Genomic DNA, 24,412 nt, shown 5'->3' on the forward strand with positions numbered 1-24,412 from the left:
GAACCCAAATACATGGAGACTAAACAGTATCCTTCTAAAGAATGAATGGGTCAACCGGGAAATTAAAGAAGAATTGAAAAAAATCATGGAAACAAATGATAATGAAAATACAACAGTTCAAAATCTGTGGGACACAACAAAGGCAGTCCTGAGAGGAAAATATATAGCGGTACAAGCCTTTCTCAAGAAACAAGAAAGGTCTCAGGTACACAACCTAACCCTACACCTAAAGGAGCTGGAGAAAGAACAAGAAAGAAACCCTAAGCCCAGCAGGAGAAGAGAAATCATAAAGATCAGAGCAGAAATCAATGAAATAGAAACAAAAAAAACAATAGAACAAATCAACGAAACTAGGAGCTGGTTCTTTGAAAGAATTAATAAAATTGATAAACCCCTGGCCCGACTTATCAAAAAGAAAAGAGAAAGGACCCAAATAAATAAAATCATGAATGAAAGAGGAGAGATCACAACTAACACCAAAGAAATACAAACTATTATAAGAACATACTATGAGCAACTCTACGGCAATAAATTTGACAATCTGGAAGAAATGGATGCATTCCTAGAAACATATAAACTACCACAACTGAACCAGGAAGAAATAGAAAGCCTGAACAGACCCATAACCAGTAAGGAGATTGAAACAGTCATTAAAAATCTCCAAACAAACAAAAGCCCAGGGCCAGACGGCTTCCCGGGGGAATTCTACCAAACATTTAAAGAAGAACTAATTCCTATTCTCCTGAAACTGTTCCAAAAAATAGAAATGGAAGGAAAACTTCCAAACTCATTTTATGAAGCCAGCATCACCTTGATCCCAAAACCAGACAAGGATCCCACCAAAAAAGAGAGCTATAGACCGATATCCTTAATGAACACAGATGTGAAAATACTCAACAAAATACTAGCCAATAGGATTCAACAGTACATTAAAAAGATTATTCACCACGACCAAGTGGGATTTATTCCAGGGCTGCAAGGTTGGTTCAACATCCGCAAATCAGTCAATGTGATACAACACATCAATAAAAGAAAGAACAAGAACCATATGATACTCTCAATAGATGCTGAAAAAGCATTTGACAAAGTACAACATCCCTTCCTGATCAAAACTCTTCAAAGTGTAGGGATAGAGGGCACATACCTCAATATCATCAAAGCCATCTATGAAAAACCCACCGCAAATATCATTCTCAATGGAGAAAAACTGAAAGCTTTTCCGCTAAGGTCAGGAACACGGCAGGGATGTCCATTATCACCACTGCTATTCAACATTGTACTAGAGGTCCTAGCCTCAGCAATCAGACAACAAAAGGAAATTAAAGGCATCCAAATCGGCAAAGAAGAAGTCAAATTATCACTCTTCGCAGATGATATGATACTCTATGTGGAAAACCCAAAAGACTCCACTCCAAAACTGCTAGAACTTATACAGGAATTCAGTAAAGTGTCAGGATATAAAATCAATGCACAGAAATCAGTTGCATTTCTCTACACCAACAGCAAGACAGAAGAAAGAGATATTAAGGAGTCAATCCCATTTACAATTGCATCCAAAACCATAAGATACCTAGGAATAAACCTAACCAAAGAGACACAGAATCTATACTCAGAAAACTATAAAGTACTCATGAAAGAAATTGAGGAAGACACAAAGAAATGGAAAAATGTTCCATGCTCCTGGATTAGAAGAATAAATATTGTGAAAATGTCTATGCTACCTAAAGCAATCTACACATTTAATGCAATTCCTATCAAAGTACCATCCATCTTTTTCAAAGAAATGGAACAAATAATGTTAAAATTTATATGGAACCAGAAAAGACCTCGAATAGCCAAAGGGATATTGAAAAAGAAAGCCAACGTTGGTGGCATCACAATTCCGGACTTCAAGCTCTATTACAAAGCTGTCATCATCAAGACAGCATGGTACTGGCACAAAAACAGACACATAGATCAATGGAACAGAATAGAGAGCCCAGAAATAGACCCTCAAATCTATGGTCAACTAATCTTCGACAAAGCAGGAAAGAATGTCCAATGGAAAAAAGACAGCCTTTTCAATAAATGGTGCTGGGAAAATTGGACAGCCACATGCAGAAAAATGAAATTGGACCATTTCCTTACACCACACACAAAAATAGACTCAAAATGGATGAAGGACCTCAATGTACGAAAGGAATCCATCAAAATCCTTGAGGAGAACACGGGCAGCAACCTCTTCGACCTCTGCCGCAGCAACATCTTCCTAGGAACAACGCAAAAGGCAAGGGAAGCAAGGGAAAAAATGAACTACTGGGATTTCATCAAGATCAAAAGCTTTTGCACAGCAAAGGAAACAGTTAACAAAATCAAAAGACAACTGACAGAATGGGAGAAGATATTTGCAAACGACATATCAGATAAAGGACTAGTGTCCAGAATCTATAAAGAACTTAGCAAACTCAACACCCAAAGAACAAATAATCCAATCAAGAAATGGGCAGAGGACATGAACAGACATTTCTGCAAATAAAAGATTTTTAAAAGCCTGATGACTGACAGGCTTTTTTGTAAATGTGAATGGGTTTGTAGCAGATTAATTTTTGAATATGCAAATCAATGTTTTAAGCATATATAAAGTAGATAATACTTAGTTGTTTTACCAAAGTGTTCTTATTTTCTCAAGGAATTCACTTAAAATTGTAATAATTATTTAATTCCTCTATTGTGTTAAAATTAAAAATTAAACAAAAAGTTAAAATGAATATTTAGATTCCTGAATAAATCACTGGTATGAACTGAAAGTCTGTGTCCCCTTAAAATTCATATTAAAATCCTAATTCCCAATATGTTTGTATTAGGAGGTATAGCTTTGAGAGGTGATTAGGTCATAAGGGTAGATCCCTCATGAATGGGATTAGTGCTCTCATAAGAAATTCCAGAGAACTCTCTTATTCCTTCTGCCAATGTGAGGACATAGCAGAAGACAGCTGTCTATGAAAAAGAAAAGGGGCCCTCATTGGACTGCAACCTGTCAGCACTATGATCTTGGACTTCCCACACTTCCAAACTATGAAAAATAAATGTTTGTTGTTTAAATCACCTATTGTTTGGTATTTTTGTCATGGTGGCCCAAATGAATTAAGTTAGTCACTGATTCTTCAAAAATTCCTGTCTTATATAAGAGTATATGCTATCACAAATTCTGCTTTTAATAATACTGATTGACTTGAATGTGAAAAAATAAGTAACATCTTCACAGAACACATTTTATATTACTAATTTTTGTAGAAAGAAAAAAAAAAAGTCTACTAACTGATTAACAATAATATATATCTGGATAATCATCTTACTTCCTTTTATACTTAGCAAAGACAATAGTTGGTACCATTCTAACTTGGTCTGCATTTGCTAAAGAATTAAGGCTTGGTGTCCTTAAGCATCTTAGACCCAAAAGCAGGAGGACATGCAATAGGAAGTATAAAACAATTAAAGCACTACCAAGGAAAGTGTTTTGCTACCACCAGAGAGGGAGCATTTACTCTTGGACTCTGGAAGTTATCATTTACAGTCCTCAGGGGACACAGAATTTTTCACACTTCAGGCAAAAAATTTAAAGTGCGTCACTGTTTCATTCTATCCTCCCTACTGAGCTCTGTGGGTTTTTGTTAAAGGAAGCATTAAACAACCTGTCAGCATATACACATTGGAGTAGGAGCTCTTATTACATGGAAAGATTCTGGCCAGTACAAAAAGACATTATTGGAAACTTGGAGGCAGGAGAGTTAAGTGTAACTGAGCACTTATTGGCTTGAGGACTCAGCTACAGTTCTCTTTCTTACTGCAAACCTGTTGTTTTTAATTTTCTGAGTACTGACAACCCACTGTGTTTAAACAGCAGCTCTTAATCAGAACACAATAATTAGATAGTTAGAGCCTGCATGATACTTAGATAATTCAAAGGGGCTCTACTGCACAGACACAGGTTCACAAAGTTGTTTTTTCTTTGTTTTCAGAACCATCACATGATTTCCTTTTAAGTATTATAGATATATTTTATATTGTGCTTTAATCAATCAGTACATAGCAATACACAGAATTGTACATAGTGACTGTCATACACATACACAGTTACTGTGAGGTAGTAACAGTATAAGAAAAGAATAAAATCATAAAATCTTTCCGACGGACTTAAAATGTTTCAAATACAGCATATTTAACAAGGAGGGGAAACCTGCTTAGTAGGCAGTCCTTTTAATTTCCAGGTAACTTCACTGGTCTACACACTGAAATTTCTCTAAATCTGATTGTGACAAATGTCCAGTTCTTCTACATGCCAAAATGAGCACCACACTTTTACTCAGATAATCCCTTAATTAATGCCAATCCTTTCTAAAAAGCTTTTGGGAAAAAAAAAAGTCTTCAGAATATAGTTTACTATGATCTATCTTTGCAACTCTACTCTGACACTCTGTCTTTCCCTAGATAACACCTTTCTCTTTTTATTGACAAGCTTCTAGAAAAAGGAATCAAATATCTGTTGCTTTTTCATTCCATTTATTTCTCCTCAAAAAGTTACAATATTTTTTCTATTCTTATTGTTCTCCTGAAACTGCTGGTTGACATTTTATAGTTTTGATGTCAATTGTATACTCCCTTTGGAAATTCTTTGTTTTTGTGACAATATTTTTTCCCCTTGTCCCAATACCAATTTTTCTACTCTTTAACCACTTTTGGGGGCCCCTCTTTGTTGGCCCACTCCTTGACTGCTGATCCCCAATCATTAACTCTCATTTCATCCCATAAAATCAATCCAACCAGTGATTGTGGCCCCTGCTATCACCCTTATAAAGACTTCATAGCCATATCATCAGGATCACTTAAGAACTCAAGGCTCATATTTCAAATAACTTACTTTATATCACAATTTCCCACAGAATAGAATGATATGCAGCAGGAAGATATTGATGCAGTGGATTGATAAATTAGTGGTCATGGAAAACCAGCTGGCAAATATTTAAAAATTATCTCTGCCCATAATTAATGTAAATGCAAAATGAACTTGCCATCTTCATAAATAATCTTATCCTTATCTTAAGTAAGACACATACATTCTCTACTTACATAAGCCAAACTGGTCATTGAAATTCTAATTTTTCTATTTTTTCCTATAATTATTTACAAGTTCAATAGTTTTTATAGTCATTGTCTCACCCTTATTGTCACAACATTTGTTTAATTTTCTTATTAATATTTATATTTATATTTACATTTCATATTCATTAATATTAGTCCTAACATTACCAATTCTTGACCAGCAGTCTAAACCCCTCTAATCTTATAACTTCAGTTGCTATCAGAGAGAAAACTACATCAGACCAGTCCTTATTCAAATTTCTTTAATGGCTTCCACATGTACCAATATTAAAATATATATTATTTCACATTATATACAGGATCCATTTATGTTCAGCCTCCTGCTCAACTTTTCCAACATCAAGTTTTCCTCCTGCTCTGCTCACAACAAACTCCATGCCTCCAAAATAATGAGTTATTTCTATTCAAACTCCCCCTCTCCTAGGTCTTTCCATTACCTAAGCCTGTGTGTATGATGTTTCATGGGGCCCAGAATGATAGTCTCCATATTATTTACCTTGTAGACACTTGATCATCCCTCACATCTATGCCTCACTACCAACTCTTATTCCCCCAGAGAGATTAAGAGGCTTCCTTTTCTATTTTTCTGTATTGTCCCTGCATATTTTCATATTTCTATTAGACTAAATACCCAACTTTATAGAGACATTTCTGTATCTTCTCAACAGAAGACTAGCTCCTTGAGTTTTAAGAACCTGCCTTTAATTAATGTATGCCCACAAAAATTAAGTTCTATATGAAAACTCATCTTTCCTTGGTAAATATATACAAAACTGTGAAGTAAGAAACCAATTTAAATATAAATGACTAAATTTTAATTTATGTAAGTTTTTGGAATCCACTCTTTAATTGATCATACATTTACCAGATATTTATCAAGCACCTATTATGTGACAGAAACTGTTCTTGCCTTGATATATAAAAAGGTAAACGAAACAGACATTGCTACTCTTATAGAGCTTATAGGCTTGTCTAAGAAAAAGTCAATGAAGTACATTAACATAGAAAAAGTCACAAAAGTTTAATGGAGTAGAGCTGAACTTAATATGTCTGCATGCTTAGAAACAGAATTCCCTTCATTTCATTAAAAGCATTTATGTCACATCAACTATGCAAGTGACTTTTGTTCTTTACGTATATCTGCTTTGAAAATTTTTAGCCTACATAAAATAGTCATAACATTTATAATATTGTGAAATTTAAACCCAATTTATAATACTTGTGGGGCTTTGAAATAAGAGCATTTCAGATTTCTAATAATAAAAACAGTATGTTCAAATATGTAAAGTACAATGATAAATATAGTAAAAGATTCATAAACGTAATAAGCTATTGATACAATTAACAAGCAACCTTAAATTTTTAAAGTAATTCTCTGTAATAACATAAAATGGATTCAATAATCAATAGCATTTAAGTGAGCACGCAAGCTCTTACCTAAAAATATAGGTTCATAATAAAGACAATAAGCTAATTATCTAAATGGAAATGTAAAGACTGCATTGGCATATGCACAAAACTCTGTAGAGAACATTTTTACATTTTAGTAACTCCATATGAAGTGGAGACTGGGAATGGTCTTCCATTTCCATTTCTCAAATCAGACTTGTGGTATGTTTTTAACCCAACCCACTCATAAATCCATTGAAATCACTAGCTTAGGAGTGAACAAAAGCCCATAAATGTACAGCTATTAGATGGAAAAAAAGCCAGATATCAGAGCAATTCTGTGTAATGAGAATAAACTTTTTGAAGTCACATATGTTGGTAGACTTGCTTAAAATTTCTTTTTACTTTTGCATGATATTTTGTTTTTTATTTTTATTTTTTCATTGTTATGTTCAATTAGCCAGTATACAGTACATCATTAGCTTTTAATGCAGTGATCAATAATTCATTAGATGTGTATAAACATCCAGTGCTTATGATCCTTTGTGCTCTCCTTAATACTCATACCCTGGCTACCCTGCCCCCCACCCCCCTCCCTTCTGTAACCCTTAGTTTGGTTCCTGGAGTCCAGAGTCTCTCATGGTTTGTCTCCCTCCCTGATTTCTTCCATTCAGTTTTCCCTCCCTTCTCCTGTGATCCTCCACGTTATTTCTTACATCCACATATCAGTGAAACCATATGATAACTGTCTTTCTCTGCTTGACTTATTTCACTTAGCATAATCCCCTCCAGTTCTACCCGTGTCGATGCAAATGATAGGTATTCATCCTTTCTGATGGTTGAGTAATATTCCATTGTATATATGAACCACATCTTCTTTATTCATTCATCTGCTGAAGGGCCTCTCAGCTCCTTCCACAGATTGGCTACAGTAGACATTGCTACTATGAATACCGGGGTGCATGTGGTCCTTCTTTTCACTACACCTATATCTTTGGGGTAAATACCTAGTAGTGCAATTGCTTGGTCATAGGGTAGCTCTATTTTTAGCATCTTAAAAAACTTCCATACTGTTTTCAAGAGTGGCTGTACCAGCTTGCATTCCCACCAACAGTTTAAGAGGGTTCCCCTTTCTCCACATCCTCACCAACACTTGTTGTTTCCTGTCTTGTTAATTTTGGCCATTCTAACTGGTGTTATGTAGGCCTCATTGTAGTTTTGATTTGTATTTCCCTGATGGCTAGTGATGTTGAACATATTTATATGTGCCTGGTAGGCATTTGTATGTCTTCTTTGGAGAAGTATCTGTTCATGTCTTCTGCCCATTTATTGACTGGATTATTTCTTTTTTGGGTGTTGAGTCTGAGAAATTCTTTTTTGTTTTTTTGTAAAGACTGATTAATTGATTGATTGATTTGACAGAGAGACAGAGAGAGAGAGTACAAGCAGACAGAGCAGTAGGCAGAGGGAGAGGGAGTAGTAGACTTTCCAATGAGCAGGGAGCCTGACCTAGGGCTCGATCCCAAGACTCTGGGATCATGACCTGAACCAAAGACAGCCAGTTAACCAACTGAACCATCCAGGTACCCTGAGAAATTCTTTTAGATCTTGGATACCAGCCCTTTATTTGTAATGTCATTTGCAAATAACTTCTCTCATTCTGTTGGTTGCTTCTTAGGTTTGTTGACTGTTTCCTTTGTAGTACAAAAGCTTTTTATCTTGATGAAGTACCAAATATTTATCTTTGCTTTTGTTTCCCTTGCTTTTAAAAAAGAGACACATCTTGAAAGAGGTTACTGCCTATTTCTCCTCTAGGATTTTGATGGATTCCTGTCTCACATTTAGGTCCTTCATCCACTTTGAATTTATCTTTGTGTATGGTGTAAGAGTATGGTCCAGTTTCATTCTTCTGCATATGTCTGTCCAATTTTCCCAGCGCCATTTATTGAAGAGGCTGTCTTTTTTCCATTGGATATTCTTTCCTGATTTGTCAAAGATTAGTTGACCAGAGAGTTGAGGGCCCATTTCTGGGGTCTCTATTCTGTTCCACCATGTGTCTGTTTTTGTGCCAATACCATGCTGTCTTGATGATACCAGCTTTGTAATATAGCTTATAGTCAGACATTGTGATGCTCCCAGGTTCGGTTTTCTTTTTTAATAATCCCCCGGTGATTCAAGGTCTTTTCTGGTTTCATAAAATTTTAGGTTTGTTATAGCTCTGTGAAAAATGTAAGTATTTTGAAAGGGATTGCATTGAAAGTGTAGATTGCTCTGAGCAGCATAGACATTTTCACTGTTTATTCTTCCCATCCACGGGCATGGATGTTTTTCCATCTTTGTGTCTTCTTTAATTTCTTTCATAAGTGTTTTGTAGTTTCTAGAGTATAAATCCTTTACCTCTTTAGTAAGGTTTATTTCTAGGTATGTTATGGTTTTGGGTGCTACTGTAAACGGAATTGATTCCTTAATTTCTCTTTCTTCAGTCACATTGTTTAGTGTATAGAAATCCAACAGATTTCTGCATATTGATTTTGTATCCTGCCACATCACTGAATTGCTGTGTAAGTCCTAGTAATTTGGGGGTGGATTCTTTCGTATTTTCCACATGAAGTATCATGTCATCTTCAAAGAGAGAATTTGACTTTTTCTTTGCCAATTTGAATGTCTTTTATTTCTTTCTGTTGTCTAATTATTAAGGTTAGGACTTCTAGTACTATGTTGAACAACAGTGGTGAGACTGGGCATCTCTGTCATGTTCTTGACCTTAAGGGAAAAGCTCTCAGTTTTTTCCCATTGAGAATGATATTTGTTCTGGGATTTTCATAGATGGCTTTTATGATATTGAGGTATGTTCCCTATATTTTGAAGAGCTTTAATCAGGAAAGGATGCTGTATTCTGTCAAATGCTTTTTCTGCATCAATTGAGAGGATCATATGGTTCTTGTCTCTTTTCTTTTGTTAATGTGATCACATTGATTGATGTGTGAATATTGAACCATCCTTGCACCCCAGGAATAAACCCCACCTGATCATGGTGAAAAATCTTTTTAATGTATTTTTGGATACTATCGGCTAGCATCTGGTTGAGTATTTTGGCATCCATGTCAATCAGGAATATTGGTCTGTAATTCTCTTTCTTGATGGGGTCCTTGTCTGGTTTGGGGATCACTATAATGCTGGCCTCACAGAATGAGTTTGGAAATGTTCCTTCCATTTCTCTTTTTTTTTTTGGAACAGCTTCAGTAGTAAAGGTATGATTGCTTCTTTAAATGTTTGGTAGAATGCCCCTGGCTTGTTTTTTGGGAGGTTTTTGATTACCCTTTCAATTTCATTACTGGGTATTGGTCTAGTCAGATTGTCTATTTCTTCCTGTTTCAGTCTTTGTAGTTTCTTTTGAAACCATGAAAATAGCTTCACTAACTGGGGAACTTTCCTAAAGTTTTCTAATTTTTGTTTTTCATAAAATGACATTTTGTATATTACATATCTATATCTATATATATCAATATATTTTTAAGTAACCTCTACATCCAGTATGGAGCCCAATGCAGAACTTGAACTCAAAACCCTGAGGTCACGATCTGAGGTGAGATCAAGAATGAGGTGCTTAACCCACTAAGCTTCTCAGGCACCCCACAATGTATTTTAAAATATCAACAGAAATACCTGATTTGCACCACGAAGATACGGAAATCCACCAATAAAGAGAGATCCTGATTCTGGCAAGGGTTTTCCAGATACATGATTGACAGATTCACTTGCTTTTATAGTCCTCCCTAGAATAGTCAATTCAGCTCTACATGGATCAAAGTCTTGCCTGCAACCATTTAGGAAAAAAAATTATGGTTTTAGCATGTGTTGTATAAACATTTGTCTGACCACTTAATTAAGCTATTAACAAAATAAGAAAGATTTAAGTAAATAGATTATCTCACCATAAAAACAATAAAGCCAGGAGTAGATTAATCTGTTCTAAATTAGAAACACTTAAAGTTTTAAGTACATAAATACAAAGCTAAATTTTGACAGGCAAAACAAATCATGGCAATCACTTAATGAAATAAATAAATCCTGATAATAAACAGATCATTCTCATCATGACTAAAATGATATTATAGAGTGTAAAATTCTACTTCAGTTTTTTAACATTGTTAAATTTTCTGTGAGTGAAAAATATTGCAAAGAATCGGGTTTAAATATGGTTATCCTGCATACAATATACCTTTGCCTATAGGGGTGTGTGTGTGTGTGTGTGTTTCTAGGTTTTATTGGTCCATTATTTCTACCCTTGCACCAATATCACACTGCCTGAAACACTGATACTTTTTATTGAATCCAGATATTTGTTGTATAAATCCTCTTACTTTGTTAGCTTTTTGAATGAGATTATCAAATACCATTTTTCCTTTTTTCTCTTTGCTGTGATCAATTATATATGTTCACTATTTTTTGAATGTTTGAATGCATTCCTGAAATAAGTCTATTTGGTCATAAAATATGTTGATTTTATATGACATAGGTTCCACTCTTCTATGTTTTAAAGAATATATATGTTAAACACAGTGTCCTCAAACTTCCTGGCTTGTACTGCTCTTATAAAATTTTGGTGTCAAGATTATGCTGTCCTTATATTATTTCAGAAAATTTATGTAATATTATATCTACCTCTCAATATATTGTAGAATTCACTAATATAGTCACCTGGACTTGGAGTTTTCTTTGAGGAAGGTATTAAATATGGACGCAACGTACTTCATCAATGCAGTTACCTAGGTATTATCATGTCCATTTTATTAAATTTTGTTTTCTTCTTGAAACATTTTCACTTAATCTTCATTTTTAAAATTATTGGCATAAAATACTTTTATTTATCAAAAATATTTGCTTAAAATAAAATTATGCCACATATTATTGCCAATAAAATATAATTGGTGTTGGGACTCTAATGATCTCTCTTTCTTGTGATATTGGCCATTTGTACCTTTTCTCATTTTATTTGATTTGCAGATTAGTCTTGGTAGGGAGTAGCAAATTTCAAAGAACGTGTAATTTTGGCATTGTTGATAGTTGCCATTCTATGTTTGTTTCTTATTCCGTTAACTTCTGCTCTTATTTTTATGATTTTCTTCTTTTCACTTTCTTTGGGCTTAATTTACTCTCCTGCTTCTAGTGTGTTTAATGCATGCTCTCAAGATTGTAAACTTCTTTTTAAGACTAAATTTACCTATGTACAAAAAATTCTTTCTCATCATTTATTCAAAATATTTTCTAATTTCTTTTGTGATTTTTTTTTCTTTAGTCCAAGAATTACCCAGAATTGTGCAGGGATTTTCTGGTTATTTTTGTATTATAAAATATTATAAAAGCTCAATTAAGCTTATTTAAAGAATATTCTGTTTGCTTCTAATTCTTGAAATTTATTCACTTAGGCATAGCCAAGCATATGGTCAATTTTAGTAATGTTTTCATGACCCCAGAAAGTTTGTTCTACATATGCGACTACACACACACACACACACACACACACACACAAAAAAAAAAAAAAAAAACAACTATACACACATTAAGGTACCTTTGTACTGAATAAGGAAGATGAACAATGAAATAAATCATGTTTATGATGCAAATGCATTTTTTTCTTAAAAAAATATCTGGAGATTTTTTTTTTTACATCCTCCTTCTATCTATACCATGATACAAAGTTAATAAAACTAAGACCAGGTATAGCCTTGCAGACAATATTAATGCTTTCATAAAGAAAATTTTGAAAAGATTTTGAAATGATAATGTTTCTCTGTATATTAAGAACTTGGGAGAAAAATGTGTTGAACATTTTTAGAACCCATTTGATATTCTTGGATTCTGTATTTAGAAGCAAACTAGAAGCTTTCTGGGTTAATTACTTCTTACAATTAAGCTGTTAAAAATATCTTAGGGAGGATACAGCTTCTAGGAAGTTTTCATTAAATTATAAAAATAAAAAGCACAACTACTTTTACTCCAATCAATCTTCAAATTTTAATGTTTGGAAAAACAATTTGTACTGCTTTGTGATACTAAAATAGCAATAATAACTAATCACTGATACTCTGTTAATGAACTCCTTTCCCATATTTTATTAAGCAAATGAAACCCATTAAACTATCAAACATATTTATTTGGCCTTTGGTTGTAATAACTGAAAAGATAACTTAAAATTATATATATATGTGTGTGTACATATACATATATATATATAAGCTCTCTTTCTATTTTTTCCCTGACTACATAAGCAACATAAACTCATAATTTAACTGACATCTAATTTTTGATGACAACAGATCTAGAATGGATTCATTTATGCTAAGCCCCCATGTCACCAAACCAAGACTTAATTACAGTTTCAGAGCTCTCAGAAATGGAAACTTAAACCCAACTAATTTGGAATTCCCTGATTAATATTAGTTAGATAATCTGCTTGATAACCCTCTCCATCCCCTTTAAGAAAAATAAATAAAGCTTTTTTTGGGGGGGGCCTGGTATGATTTCCTTGTCTCTGTTCCCTTCTGACTATAAAATCCTTTGCCTTGCAAAGCTTTTCAGAGCTCCTTTCTATCTGCTAGACTGACTACTGTGTAATGCATGAATCACTAAATAAAGCCACTTAGATGTTTGAAATTTACTCCATTAAATTTTGTATCTAAAATACGTATACATATGTATTATATATTTATATTACAAATTATAATATTTTCTAATATTTTATTCTAAAGAGGATATTTTTTTTCTTCATTTAAATATTTGCACAAGTCCATATTCAGCTGTGGTATTTCTTCTTAGGGATATGACTAGAGACTAAAAAGGAGAAATGGGATATACAGTATATATTAATACACCATGGTTCTAAGTTGTGTAGCACAGACTACACACAAATGCACAGTAGAAATACTCAGAAATTGACCGCTGTGTGATTAAGATCATTATGGTAGGAAAAGGGAAGAATAATAGATATTACAAATGTGGATTTTGAGAAATGGTGAAAGCTGGAAGAGAAATGAATAAACTAGAGTTTTAAAGGCTTTGTCTGTCTATGGTTGAGAATGAGAGCTCAGGTCAATACCAGATTTTTAAGCGTCTCTACTTTGGGCATTTTGAACATGTTATTCTCTACTGAGATTATAGTTCATTCACCACAATGTCAACAGCATGAGGAAAAGGAGGCCTTTGTTATGTTACTCTTATATCCTCAAACCTTCAACAGGGCCTGTATGTGGCAGACACTAAAGTATATGCTAAATAATGAGCAGTTTGACAAGATACTGTCAGAAATAAAATACATGTTTAATGAATGACAGCATTTTTTTCTTTTGATGATAGCATATACTTTATTCTAATTATATTATTAGAAAATATTTCATAAAATGTTGAAAGTATAAAAAAGAAAAGCACAATGACTTGCATTTTCCAGAAAGAACTATTACTATTACATTGCAATTTAAAACTTTCATATTATGATAAAATGTTCCTCAAACTTGAGAACATAACACATAAACTCAGAGTTTGCCTCTGTTAATTTAATAATATAATAAAAACATTTATGTGTATTAATATTATCCCACACTATTAATCATAATGAATGTAGAGTAATTGTTTTGTACTGTTTTAATTGTTTGTATGTTTGTACTTTATTTCTAAAATGTCCAATAGGTATTTGGGAAACTTTTTCAGTTTTTCATCCTTTTCTATAAAACTACACAATATGACTGTTTCATACATCTTCATACACACATCAATTTATTTTCCTAGGAAAATCTCTAGAAGTTTACTTGCAGTACATAAGCTTTCTCAATATTTATATATTCCTACATTTTCTTCAAAAAATTTTCTCAGTTTACTCTCTGTGATGGTTAGTTTTATGCAGCAACTTATAGGCTACAGTCTCTTGTTATTCAAACACCAATCTAGGTATTGCTGTGAAGGCATTCTGTAGATATGGTTAACATCTACAAGCAGCAGACTTTAAGCAAAGTAAATTGTCCTCCACAATATGAGCAGATCTCATCCAATCAACTGGAAGGCTTTAAAGAGCAAAACTGAAGTTTTCCTGAAGAAGAAATTCTACCTCTAGTTTGCAGCATTAGCTCCCACCCGGCGGTTTCCATCCTGCAGGCCTGCCCCTCAGACTTTGTACTTATCCAGTCAGATCCCACAATCACATAAGCCAATTTCTTAAAATAAATCTCTTAATGTATATCTTCTACTGGATCTGTTCCTGGTAATGTCCTGACTAATACAGATTTTGGTACCTATAGTGCTGGGAATAGAGAGATAATTATTTGACCTGATATATAGGAAGATCTTTTATATTATCTTATAATCACATCAGTGAAGCAGTATTAATGTTAACTGAATATGGAATTTGATTCTTTAATTGGATTTGGACCTGATAATAGTTTTTGTTAAAAATCTCAAGACATGTCTCTCTTAATTAGTGTTAGCCACATGAAATCTAATTCCTTATAAAGGTATTCTGCATGAATAGTAATAGATCAGGTGATTGGCTTTTGATTATCAACTGAAAGCTAAAGACTTGCCATGACCTCTGATAGGAATAAATAAAAGAACTCGAAGTATTAGGGAAAGATTCATACATCATGGTAGGAGATTAATTATTTATAATCATATCACATTTCAGGCTTTTCTCTAAAATTTATTATGGTTTTTATTATTGTTGTATAATTCTATTCATTGTCACAGAGGGTAAACTGCTTCAACATCAAGAACACTATTATCTATGCACTAATTCTATAGGCTTTCACCTTTGGATAAGTATGAGAATTTTTCTTTCATACTTAAAATTCTGTACTGGCTTATTCTTGTTTTCAAAGCTATTATCATTTCTGAAATAAATTACCCACTGTAAATGAATACAAGGATAGCATATTATCTTTTCTCATACACATATTCCGGAGAGCTGGCAGCTAAGCTAAAGAAAGATGAAAGTAAGTACACCTCCATTATAACAATGTAGACCATCATGTTTTCTTTGCCGAAAATGCAATTCTAATATTTCATCTGGCAGGATTGTTATTTTATTCAAGAGATACACTTTTTAACAGCAGTCATATCTTTCCCCCTAGGCTCATTAGAGTGGAGGCAATGTTATTTTGATTGTGTCCGATTGAATCTAACAGGAATTGACTGAACGTAAGAAAACAGTCTTACAACATTATTATTTAGCATTTGCTGATGATACAGTTTGCCTAGCACACCATGCAGTGTAAAATTTTTCCATCAAGGCTTTTTAATGCTTTCTCTAAAATCAGCACACAGGGTGCTTTAAAGGTCAAATGAGTAGAATGATTTTTTTGCATAATTATTAATATATATAGAACTCTTTCAAGACTCTTGGTGTTTGAACTACCTTTAATTGTTCTTCTCCCAAACTTGCAGTGATTGCTCATATCTGTCATTGGTATTCACATTAATAGTAATCGTTAACTACTCTCCACTAATTAGAGCCTAAAAGAAAAGCTTAGTGTGCCATAGATTCTATTCATTATGTTTTGGTATTCAATATAGATGCCAGGAAAGGTCAAATAACTATGCTGAACACAATAGAGATTTGGCTGACCTACTGTTTTATTATTTGCATGCCTATCATCATACAGCAACAATTTCGAAGCTTCCACATGTCTTAGCAAAGATTATAGGAAGTACATAGAATAGGCCAATCTTACAAATAAATAATAAAAAATGTGGCAAATAGTAGAATTTCATTATGTTGGACATTAATTTTCTGATTATTCTGGAGCATTATAAAAGTCATCATTTAGAAATTGATTTCTACCTTATATTTAAGAAAGAATTTTTAATCGGCAATGATTAAACCTTACCATAGAACCTGAACATTTGTGTATTCTCCTTGTTAACTGCTTATCATATTTACATTGAAAACATTATTAATTTATTTAATCAGCCAGAAAAGTAAAGAAATTGCTATAAAAATAAAAAAAAAACCTATATTTTCAGGGAGGATTTAAACACCTAAACTGTCTATTCTCATAAATACTAATGAAAAATAGACATAAATTTATATATTTGATGTCAAAACACAATTATTTATCAGATCAAATTACCCCTGATATCTAGAGATTTTTTTTTAAGATTTTATTTCTTTGAGAGAGATCACAAGTAGGCAGAGAGGCAGGCAGAGAAAGAGGAGGAAGCAGGCTTCCCACCAAGCAGAGAGCCTGAGGGCCATGTGGGGCTCGATCCCAGGACCCCAGGATCATGACCTGAGCCGAAGGCAGAGGCCTTAACCCACTGAGCCCCCCAGGCGCCCCATCTAGGGATATTTTATATGCACTTAGCTTATAAGAAATTTATTAATTCTCTTGAAAAATTGATTTTTAAAAGAGAAATAAATAGGGGATATTTCTATTAATGATGGCAGATTTGATTCCTATAATATTTATTCAGGTAGTTTCTGCAGGGGACATGGAATTGCTCCCAGCCTCTACTCCTCATCACATCTTTGAAAACATTAAGATAAACTCCTCAATTTAAAGCTTTGGATAGTAAATCACTGCCAAAAAATTAAGTCTAAAAGTCTTCATTTGGAATTCAAGCACCCACCCCTCCAATTTAGGATCTTATTTAATTATCTGTGTCTCTGACAGCTCTACAACAGGAATTTTCTGCTATATTTAGGTAAGTCTCCTCATTGTTCCACCTGCAAAGGTTTCTCTTCTATCCATTTAAATGCTGCTCATAATTAAGAGCTTACTTAAGCTTCACTTATTACCTAAAATGTTACTAATATTTGCAGTCTTAATGATCTCTTCACCATCTAATACCACCAACAGTGTGCCATTCATTAATTTTTGCATTCAATTATACAGTGTTTTCTCTTGTTACATGACTGCTTTGTCTCTCCAGTGAAAAAAATAACCTTTCAACTGGCAGAGTTATAATTTGTCCATCTTTGATTTTTAGTAAAACCAAGGCATTGGCCTACTGACCTTAATTTTAATTTATAACATTAATTGTGTTCCTAGAAATACATCAACTAATCCCTTAATAAGTGTGATTCTAAGGAAGCAGCCTTGTCATGCTCAGGAAACCCGCAAGCTGCCAGGTGCTTAGATGTCACTTCCACTGTGACCACAGGCTGGCCCTGGTCTCCCTGTTAGAATAGGATTATCCCTCTGCCCATGGGGCTTTCTGTTGGCAAAGTAACTGCTGGCATTCATTGAGCCACAGTGAGATTTTCTAACAATTATGGGCAGCTGAGCAAAGAGTAGCTAAAAGCTCTGAATTTAGCACTGACAAAATCATGCAATTGAGTTGTTTTCTGGCTAGTTCTAAGCTAAGTATTATGCTAATTGATTTTTCCTTTGGGGTTCATACTTTTGGAACCTTGACAAAAATTTTTTTTAAAGATTTTATTTTTTAAAAAAGATTTTATTATTTATGTTCAAGAGAGAGTATGATCGGGCGTTGGGTAGGAGGAGAGAAAATCTCAAGCAGAATCCACCCTGAGCACATGAAGCTCTACTTGGGGCTCGATCTCACAACCCTGAGATCATGACCTGAGCCATGATTCTTCTGAAAGACTGCTCCCTGCTAAAATTTCAGATCTTTACACTGGATAAATGAACTTTTAAATATATATACTTATATATATGCATATACATACATATTAAAAGTCCATTTTAAATATATATACATATATATTTAAAAGTCCATTTATATACTTATATATAATATAAATTATTATATATATATATTTATATATATATTTATTTATTTATTTGAGATAGAGAGAGAACAAGAGGAGGGGCAGAGGGAGAGGGAGAAGCAGATTCCCCACTGAGCAGGGATCCTGATGAGGGGCTGGGTGCCAGGACCCTGGGATCATGATCTGAGCTGATGTTCAACCAAATGAGCCACCCAGATGCCACTGGGTAAATTGATTTTTAAATATATTTTTGCATTTGTGATTGAAATTAAACATCAGTGATATGGTTAATAAACTATATTAATTATGATAGTCCTAATTAAATTATATTTGGGGATCTATAAAATAATACTCGATACTAATATAATTGACATTAGATTATTAGATACTACGATCACTGTTTAAATTTAATCAGGAACAATATATCCAATTATTATCTCTATCATTATGAGCAATTAGTCACTTTAGTCATAATTCCTTGAAATATCTACTTTAAAATAAGAACACTAATAAACCTCATGAATTAATTTAGCACACAGATGTTATATTTGGCAAATTATATAAATAAAATATTTTAAATATGTCATTAATAATTTCTGAATACTCACAAAATATGTCTTTAAAATTTTATTTTTCTGAAGTATTAAAAGGATCAAGTAGACCAGCAGAATAATTGTGAAACACAACTTATTAGCTTAAAAAGCATTTATATAGTGATACCTTAATTTCTACCATGGGCAATCCCTCAGAGAATCTTTGGATATATTGTGACTACTTTCAAAATTGTTCAAGAAGATATCAGAAGCAGAAGTGATAGAGGAAGTCCATCTCTCCCAGAGAAATACGGGAAGGATCAAAAAGCACATGGAAACGTATAAAGTGATATAGTGATGAAATCATCCCTCAGAGGACCTCCTTTCATTCCTCAAGATCTGCCACTGGAGTTTCAGAGACATTGGAGCTCATGTATGGCTTACTCTGCAAGTGTATACCTGACATTCTGTGATGGGGCTGGTCAGCACATCACACTTTTAAAAAGAGTGCTAATGATTTCATTGTGAGAATTTAGAGAGTAAATCCCTAGTCAGATTAGTTTCAGAATTAAGTTCCACAAAATTCAACATAATGGTGGGCATTTTCAGGTTAATCTAGTTGTAGCTCCATATTATGCATAAAGCCTATTTGCCTTAGGAAATGTCACTGGGGATCCCAGATTATTCTGTTGTATTACACATCTTTTATTTAGGAGGGGGGAGAGGAAATGAGGCACTGCAGCTACCTGATATCATATATGCTGTTTGCTCACTTGAATTTCATTTTAGAAATACCTATGTTACTTCTGTTCCCTGGTCCTTTTCTAGACTGTTTAATGTAAAAATAAATATAATGTAATATATATGTATACAAAATATGTATACACACATTTTTAAGAAGAAAGAGGAAAGCGTGGACTTTGTAGTCAGAAAAAATTCCTTTTGGCTGTCAGCTTCATCACTTATTACCTAAGAGACATTTACTCTTAATTTGTCATGCAGGTATTTCTCAATATTATTATGTGTCAGGCAAGACAGTCTACGCTAGGATTTAAGATTGACAAAACTGCATTAGGGCCACCTTTTATAATTCAAATTTCAAGAGAGAGGATGACATATATAGTAAGCATCATAATGCTTAAAGGAGTTGGGGACTGATTTAAACTGAGATGTCAGGAACACATTCTCAAGGAAGTTAAGATTTGAGATGGAATCTGAAAAATAAGTAGCTAACAGTAGGCCAGCAGAATTAGGAAAGAATGTGCTAAGCAGAGAGACCATCATATTTGCAAAAGTCCCTGAGGGCAGAAGGAGGGACTTGTGTAAACTGAAAAAAAACTAGGGGGTGCTGGAGCACAATCATGTGTGGGAATGTTGGCAGGATAATAGGATTAGAGAAATAGGTAAGACTACTTAATTTTTTGATACTCCATAAATGTAATGTATAGGTAAGTTTAATGGTAAAAATGTGTATCAATCCACACTTCTCTTGATTGTTGAATAGAAAACTTAAGCGATTAGAAAGAAAAGTCAGATACTCTATAAATGCTAGTTTTTTTGTTTGGCTGATTGGTTTTGTTTGGTGTTTTACTCTCCTGAGTTCACCATAACAAAATACCACTGACTGGGGTGCTTAAAGAAACAACAAAAATTTATTTTCTCACAGATCTAAGGGCTGGGAATCCAAGATCAAGGTGTTAGTATGTTTGGTTTGCCCTCCCTGCTTTTTCCCCTGTATCCTCAACATGACATTTTCTCTGTGCATACACATTTCTGGTGTCTCTTCCTCTTCTAGTAAGGACATCAGTCATATTTAATTAGGGCCCACCCATATTAACTGCATTGAACCATAATGACTTCTGTAAAAACTGTATCTCCAAATACAATCACATTCTAAGGTAACCAGGATTAGGACTTCAACATAGGGATTTTAGGGGGACACAGCTAATCCATAACATTTTATTTGTTCAGCTTGTTAAATTGTAAGTTGTTTCTCTCTTTCACTCCAGGTTGGATAATCTGAAGCTCACTCTTTTCTCTGGAAGTGTTTTTCACCTGTAGCTCTCTTGCTTTACCACCTACCCCCATTTTATGCCCTGTATGCAGTTGTACATTCCTGTCTTCAAACTATCTGTATTCTAGATGCTTTGAATTTATTTAACTCTGGATCATAAAAACAGATAAGCCCATGATATATGAGATACATATATGTGTATGTGTGTATTTGTGTGTGTGTATAATACAAAAGAATTCTTTTTCTAGAGTTAGATTTAAACTACACATAGTTGCGAATAAAAGAAATACATTAATCAAATAACAGACTCATGAACTAAGGATAATCTTGCTAGAATACTGATAAAGTAATGGGCTAAGTAATATAATAGAAGAGATATTATTATCAACAGTTAGAAAACTATTGAAGGAAAGCAAAAAACTATTTGAATGATGCTAAGCTGAGAAAAACAATGTTCAAGAAACTATGGAAAATATACTATTCAATGGAAGTCTGTTGAAATGCAGAGATCCAGCTCATCTTGACATTTATTACCACCATATATTCTAGGTGAAACTTAGTCATCCTTCCCTATTTGTGCATATTAGATATACTAAGTGTTCTGTAATGCATTATCTTATTTACTGTAGCATTATTATGAGTTTTACATCTGGTTTGACCAGATCAAACAACTTGTCCAAAATCACTGCTAATGGCTCTAAAGCTGGGATTTCTTGATCCTTGATTCTAAAACGATGCTGCTCTCTAAGACTTTCTCTGATATACCAAGGGGAAAAATAGAGAGGCAAGCCATCATACAGATGTTAAGTTGTAATGGTGAACCTCCTCAATGTGTACATGTGCCCAAGAGACTAGTTATGAAGAGTTATAAGAGATTCACCGAAATCAAATGATAATATATTTGAAAATGGCTGATGAATGTTCACTCCTATCAAAACACACAAGCATGGGCACACACACACACACAGAACAATAAAGTTTCATGAGCAATTGGGTTTCATCATCCATCACTTGGAGTCAGATAAAAGTTGTTCTAGGAAGACTTGTTTAGGCAAACCTAGTATAGCATTAAATCCACCATCACAATGACAAGTATATTTATAGGGTCTCAAATTGCAGCAACTTCAGACTCAGAAATCATACTTATGACCATTCTTTCAGATAAGTGGAAGAGGGACAATAAAACTGAAATGAAAATTGATGATTTGAACCATAAAATTTTAGCTTTCAGTTATATTGGCTGCATATAGCCAAACTCACAAATTGTGGTTCATTGTTAAAGTTCTTTAAATTGGAATGGACTCTTAGGAAAAGGTTTCATCAGTTATCATAGAAGAAAATATTTAAAATCGCAAAATGGAGATGCTGGCACATCCTGACATACCTAGTGCTAAGAGAGAAAAACGGGTTCTATTTCCTCACCTGAGATATAAAGTCAGATTCAGTACTACAGAAATATAAGTTGTTTTCAAATTGCTTTTTTATATGCTGTTTTAAAATAGATAAAAATAACTTAAATATCATTATACAGTATAAGTGTATAAATACATAAGTATATACTACTCATCACATAGTTTTTTAAAAAGTAATATATAACAGAGTTTTAACAGAAATTGTCTTTTGAATATGATTTTTGTTCTAATCCTTTGGATTAAGAAAAGTTTTATAGAAGAGAAAAATGGAGAATAGTTAATAAAAACATTTTCTCATTATTGTTTTTGAAACACAATGCTTTCTAATTCAAGACCAGTAGGATCTAAAGGTACAAAACATAAGTGTGATTGTAACTGCTCTGTAAAAGAAAGGAACTGGAGAAAGTCACAAATATGTGGGTTAGCTTCCCTTTTCTATACACCAGTAACCTGGGTTTTATACCTGGGTACAGCAGTGAGTAGTTCTCCCCTGCCTTTCCCTTCTCCCTCCCCCTTGCCCTTTCCTTCCCTTTCCCTCTATTTCTTTCTTTCTTGGAGAGAGAGAGAAAGTGAGCAGGAGGAGCAGGGAGGGGCAAAGGGGGAAGGAGAGAAAGAGAATTTTAAACAGGCTCCACGCTCAGTGTGGAGCCTGACATGGGGCTCAATCTCACAACCCTGAGATCATGACTTGAGCCAAAATCAAGAGATGGATGCTTAAGTGACTGAGCCACCAAGGCACCCCAGTAAATATGTTTCTATAACTTTTGTACTAAGCTGAAAGCTTAAAGGAGGGGTGATCTTTAGTAGGTCTGAGGGTGTAATGATTCTAAGACATGAGCCCAAGCTTGGGTGCCGGGATAATGTAAATTCCAAGACAGGGGCTCTATCTATAATCTTGTTTTAGAGATTTTATTTATTTGAGAGTGGCATCATAAGTTGGGGGAGGGACATAGGAAAGGGACAAGCAGACTCCCCACTGAGCATGGAGCCTGATGGGGTTCAATCCCAGGACCCTGAGATCATGACCTGAGCCAATGTCAGATGCATAACTGAGTAAGCACCCAGGCACCCTCGGGTGTTGCTAAGTTAGTTCCTTGCAGAAATCCCATGCAGCATATATTCATTTCTCTGTGAGAGTAAATAGAATTTATAACACAAGAACTTCTGCACTATCCACAAGGTACAGAGAATTTTCCTTTCTCCTTTCAGAAATGACCTGGAAGTTTAATCTAGCAAAACACAGAAGCAACTCTACGAGGAGAAATATGGCAAGAGTTAGGCAAACAATAGGATCTCGGAAGGAGGTGGTCACAAATAGACTATACCACTAGTTACTGGGCTTTGGTTGAACAAACTTCTCTAATACCGTATTTTGAAAACAGAGACCTGAAAAAATACCCCTGTTGTTATTTGTGACCTTGCTGGCTCATTACAGGAAGAAGAAAATAAAACAAGTTCTTCACAAAGGTAGGAGATACTCAGTCCTTGTTGAGGGTAGCTGATAAGTGTCCATAGTTATCACAGTTACATGTTGCTGGGTCTATAGGGTTTTAAGTACATTTATGCACATTTTGATGCAACTCAATTTTTAAAAAAGACATGTACCATGCAACTGTTCTTAGTGAGCATTTATTTTGAAACAAAAGGGGGGCAAGCAAGTCCATTTGTTTGGGGCTAAGATTTCATTTTAGATAGCTTGGTATTTAGAAAATCCAGCACTTTTTTTTTTTTTTTAATAAACTTGATTTTTTAAAATTTAATTTCTTTTCAGTGTAACAGATTTCATTATTTATGAACCACACCCAGTGCTCCATGCAGTACGTGCCCTCCATAATACCCACCACCAGGCTCCCCCAACCTCCCATTCCCCTCGTTTCCAAAATCCTCAGATTGTTTTTCAGAATCCATAGTCTCTCATGGTTCATCTCCCCCTTCAATTTCCCTCAACTCCCTTCTCCTCTCCATCTCCCCATGTCCTCCGTGTTATTTCTTATGCTACACAAATAAGTGAAACCATATGATAATTGACTCTCTCTGCTTGGCTTATTTCACTCAGCATAATCTCTTCCAGTCCCATCCATGTTAATACAAAAGTTGGGTATTCATCCTTTCTGATGGAGCCATAATACTCCATAGTGTATATGGACCACATCTTCCTTATCCATTTGTCCATTGAAGGGCATCTTGGTTCTTTCCCCAGTTT

General features: G+C 34.2%; 1 protein-coding gene across 1 annotated transcript in view; it reads right to left on the bottom strand.

Annotated features, from left to right (window-relative positions):
* EYS (eyes shut homolog) overlaps positions 1–24,412 on the bottom strand; it is a 1,683,276-nt gene that overhangs the window by 595,116 nt on the left and 1,063,748 nt on the right. Inside the window, 2 exon segments of the mRNA XM_059179314.1 lie at positions 8,843–8,862; positions 10,209–10,345. Of these exon segments, the coding sequence (XP_059035297.1) occupies positions 8,843–8,862; positions 10,209–10,345 (157 nt within the window).

The sequence above is a fragment of the Mustela lutreola genome, chromosome 6 (assembly GCF_030435805.1).
Source record: "Mustela lutreola isolate mMusLut2 chromosome 6, mMusLut2.pri, whole genome shotgun sequence".
Taxonomy (NCBI): Eukaryota; Metazoa; Chordata; class Mammalia; order Carnivora; family Mustelidae; genus Mustela; species Mustela lutreola.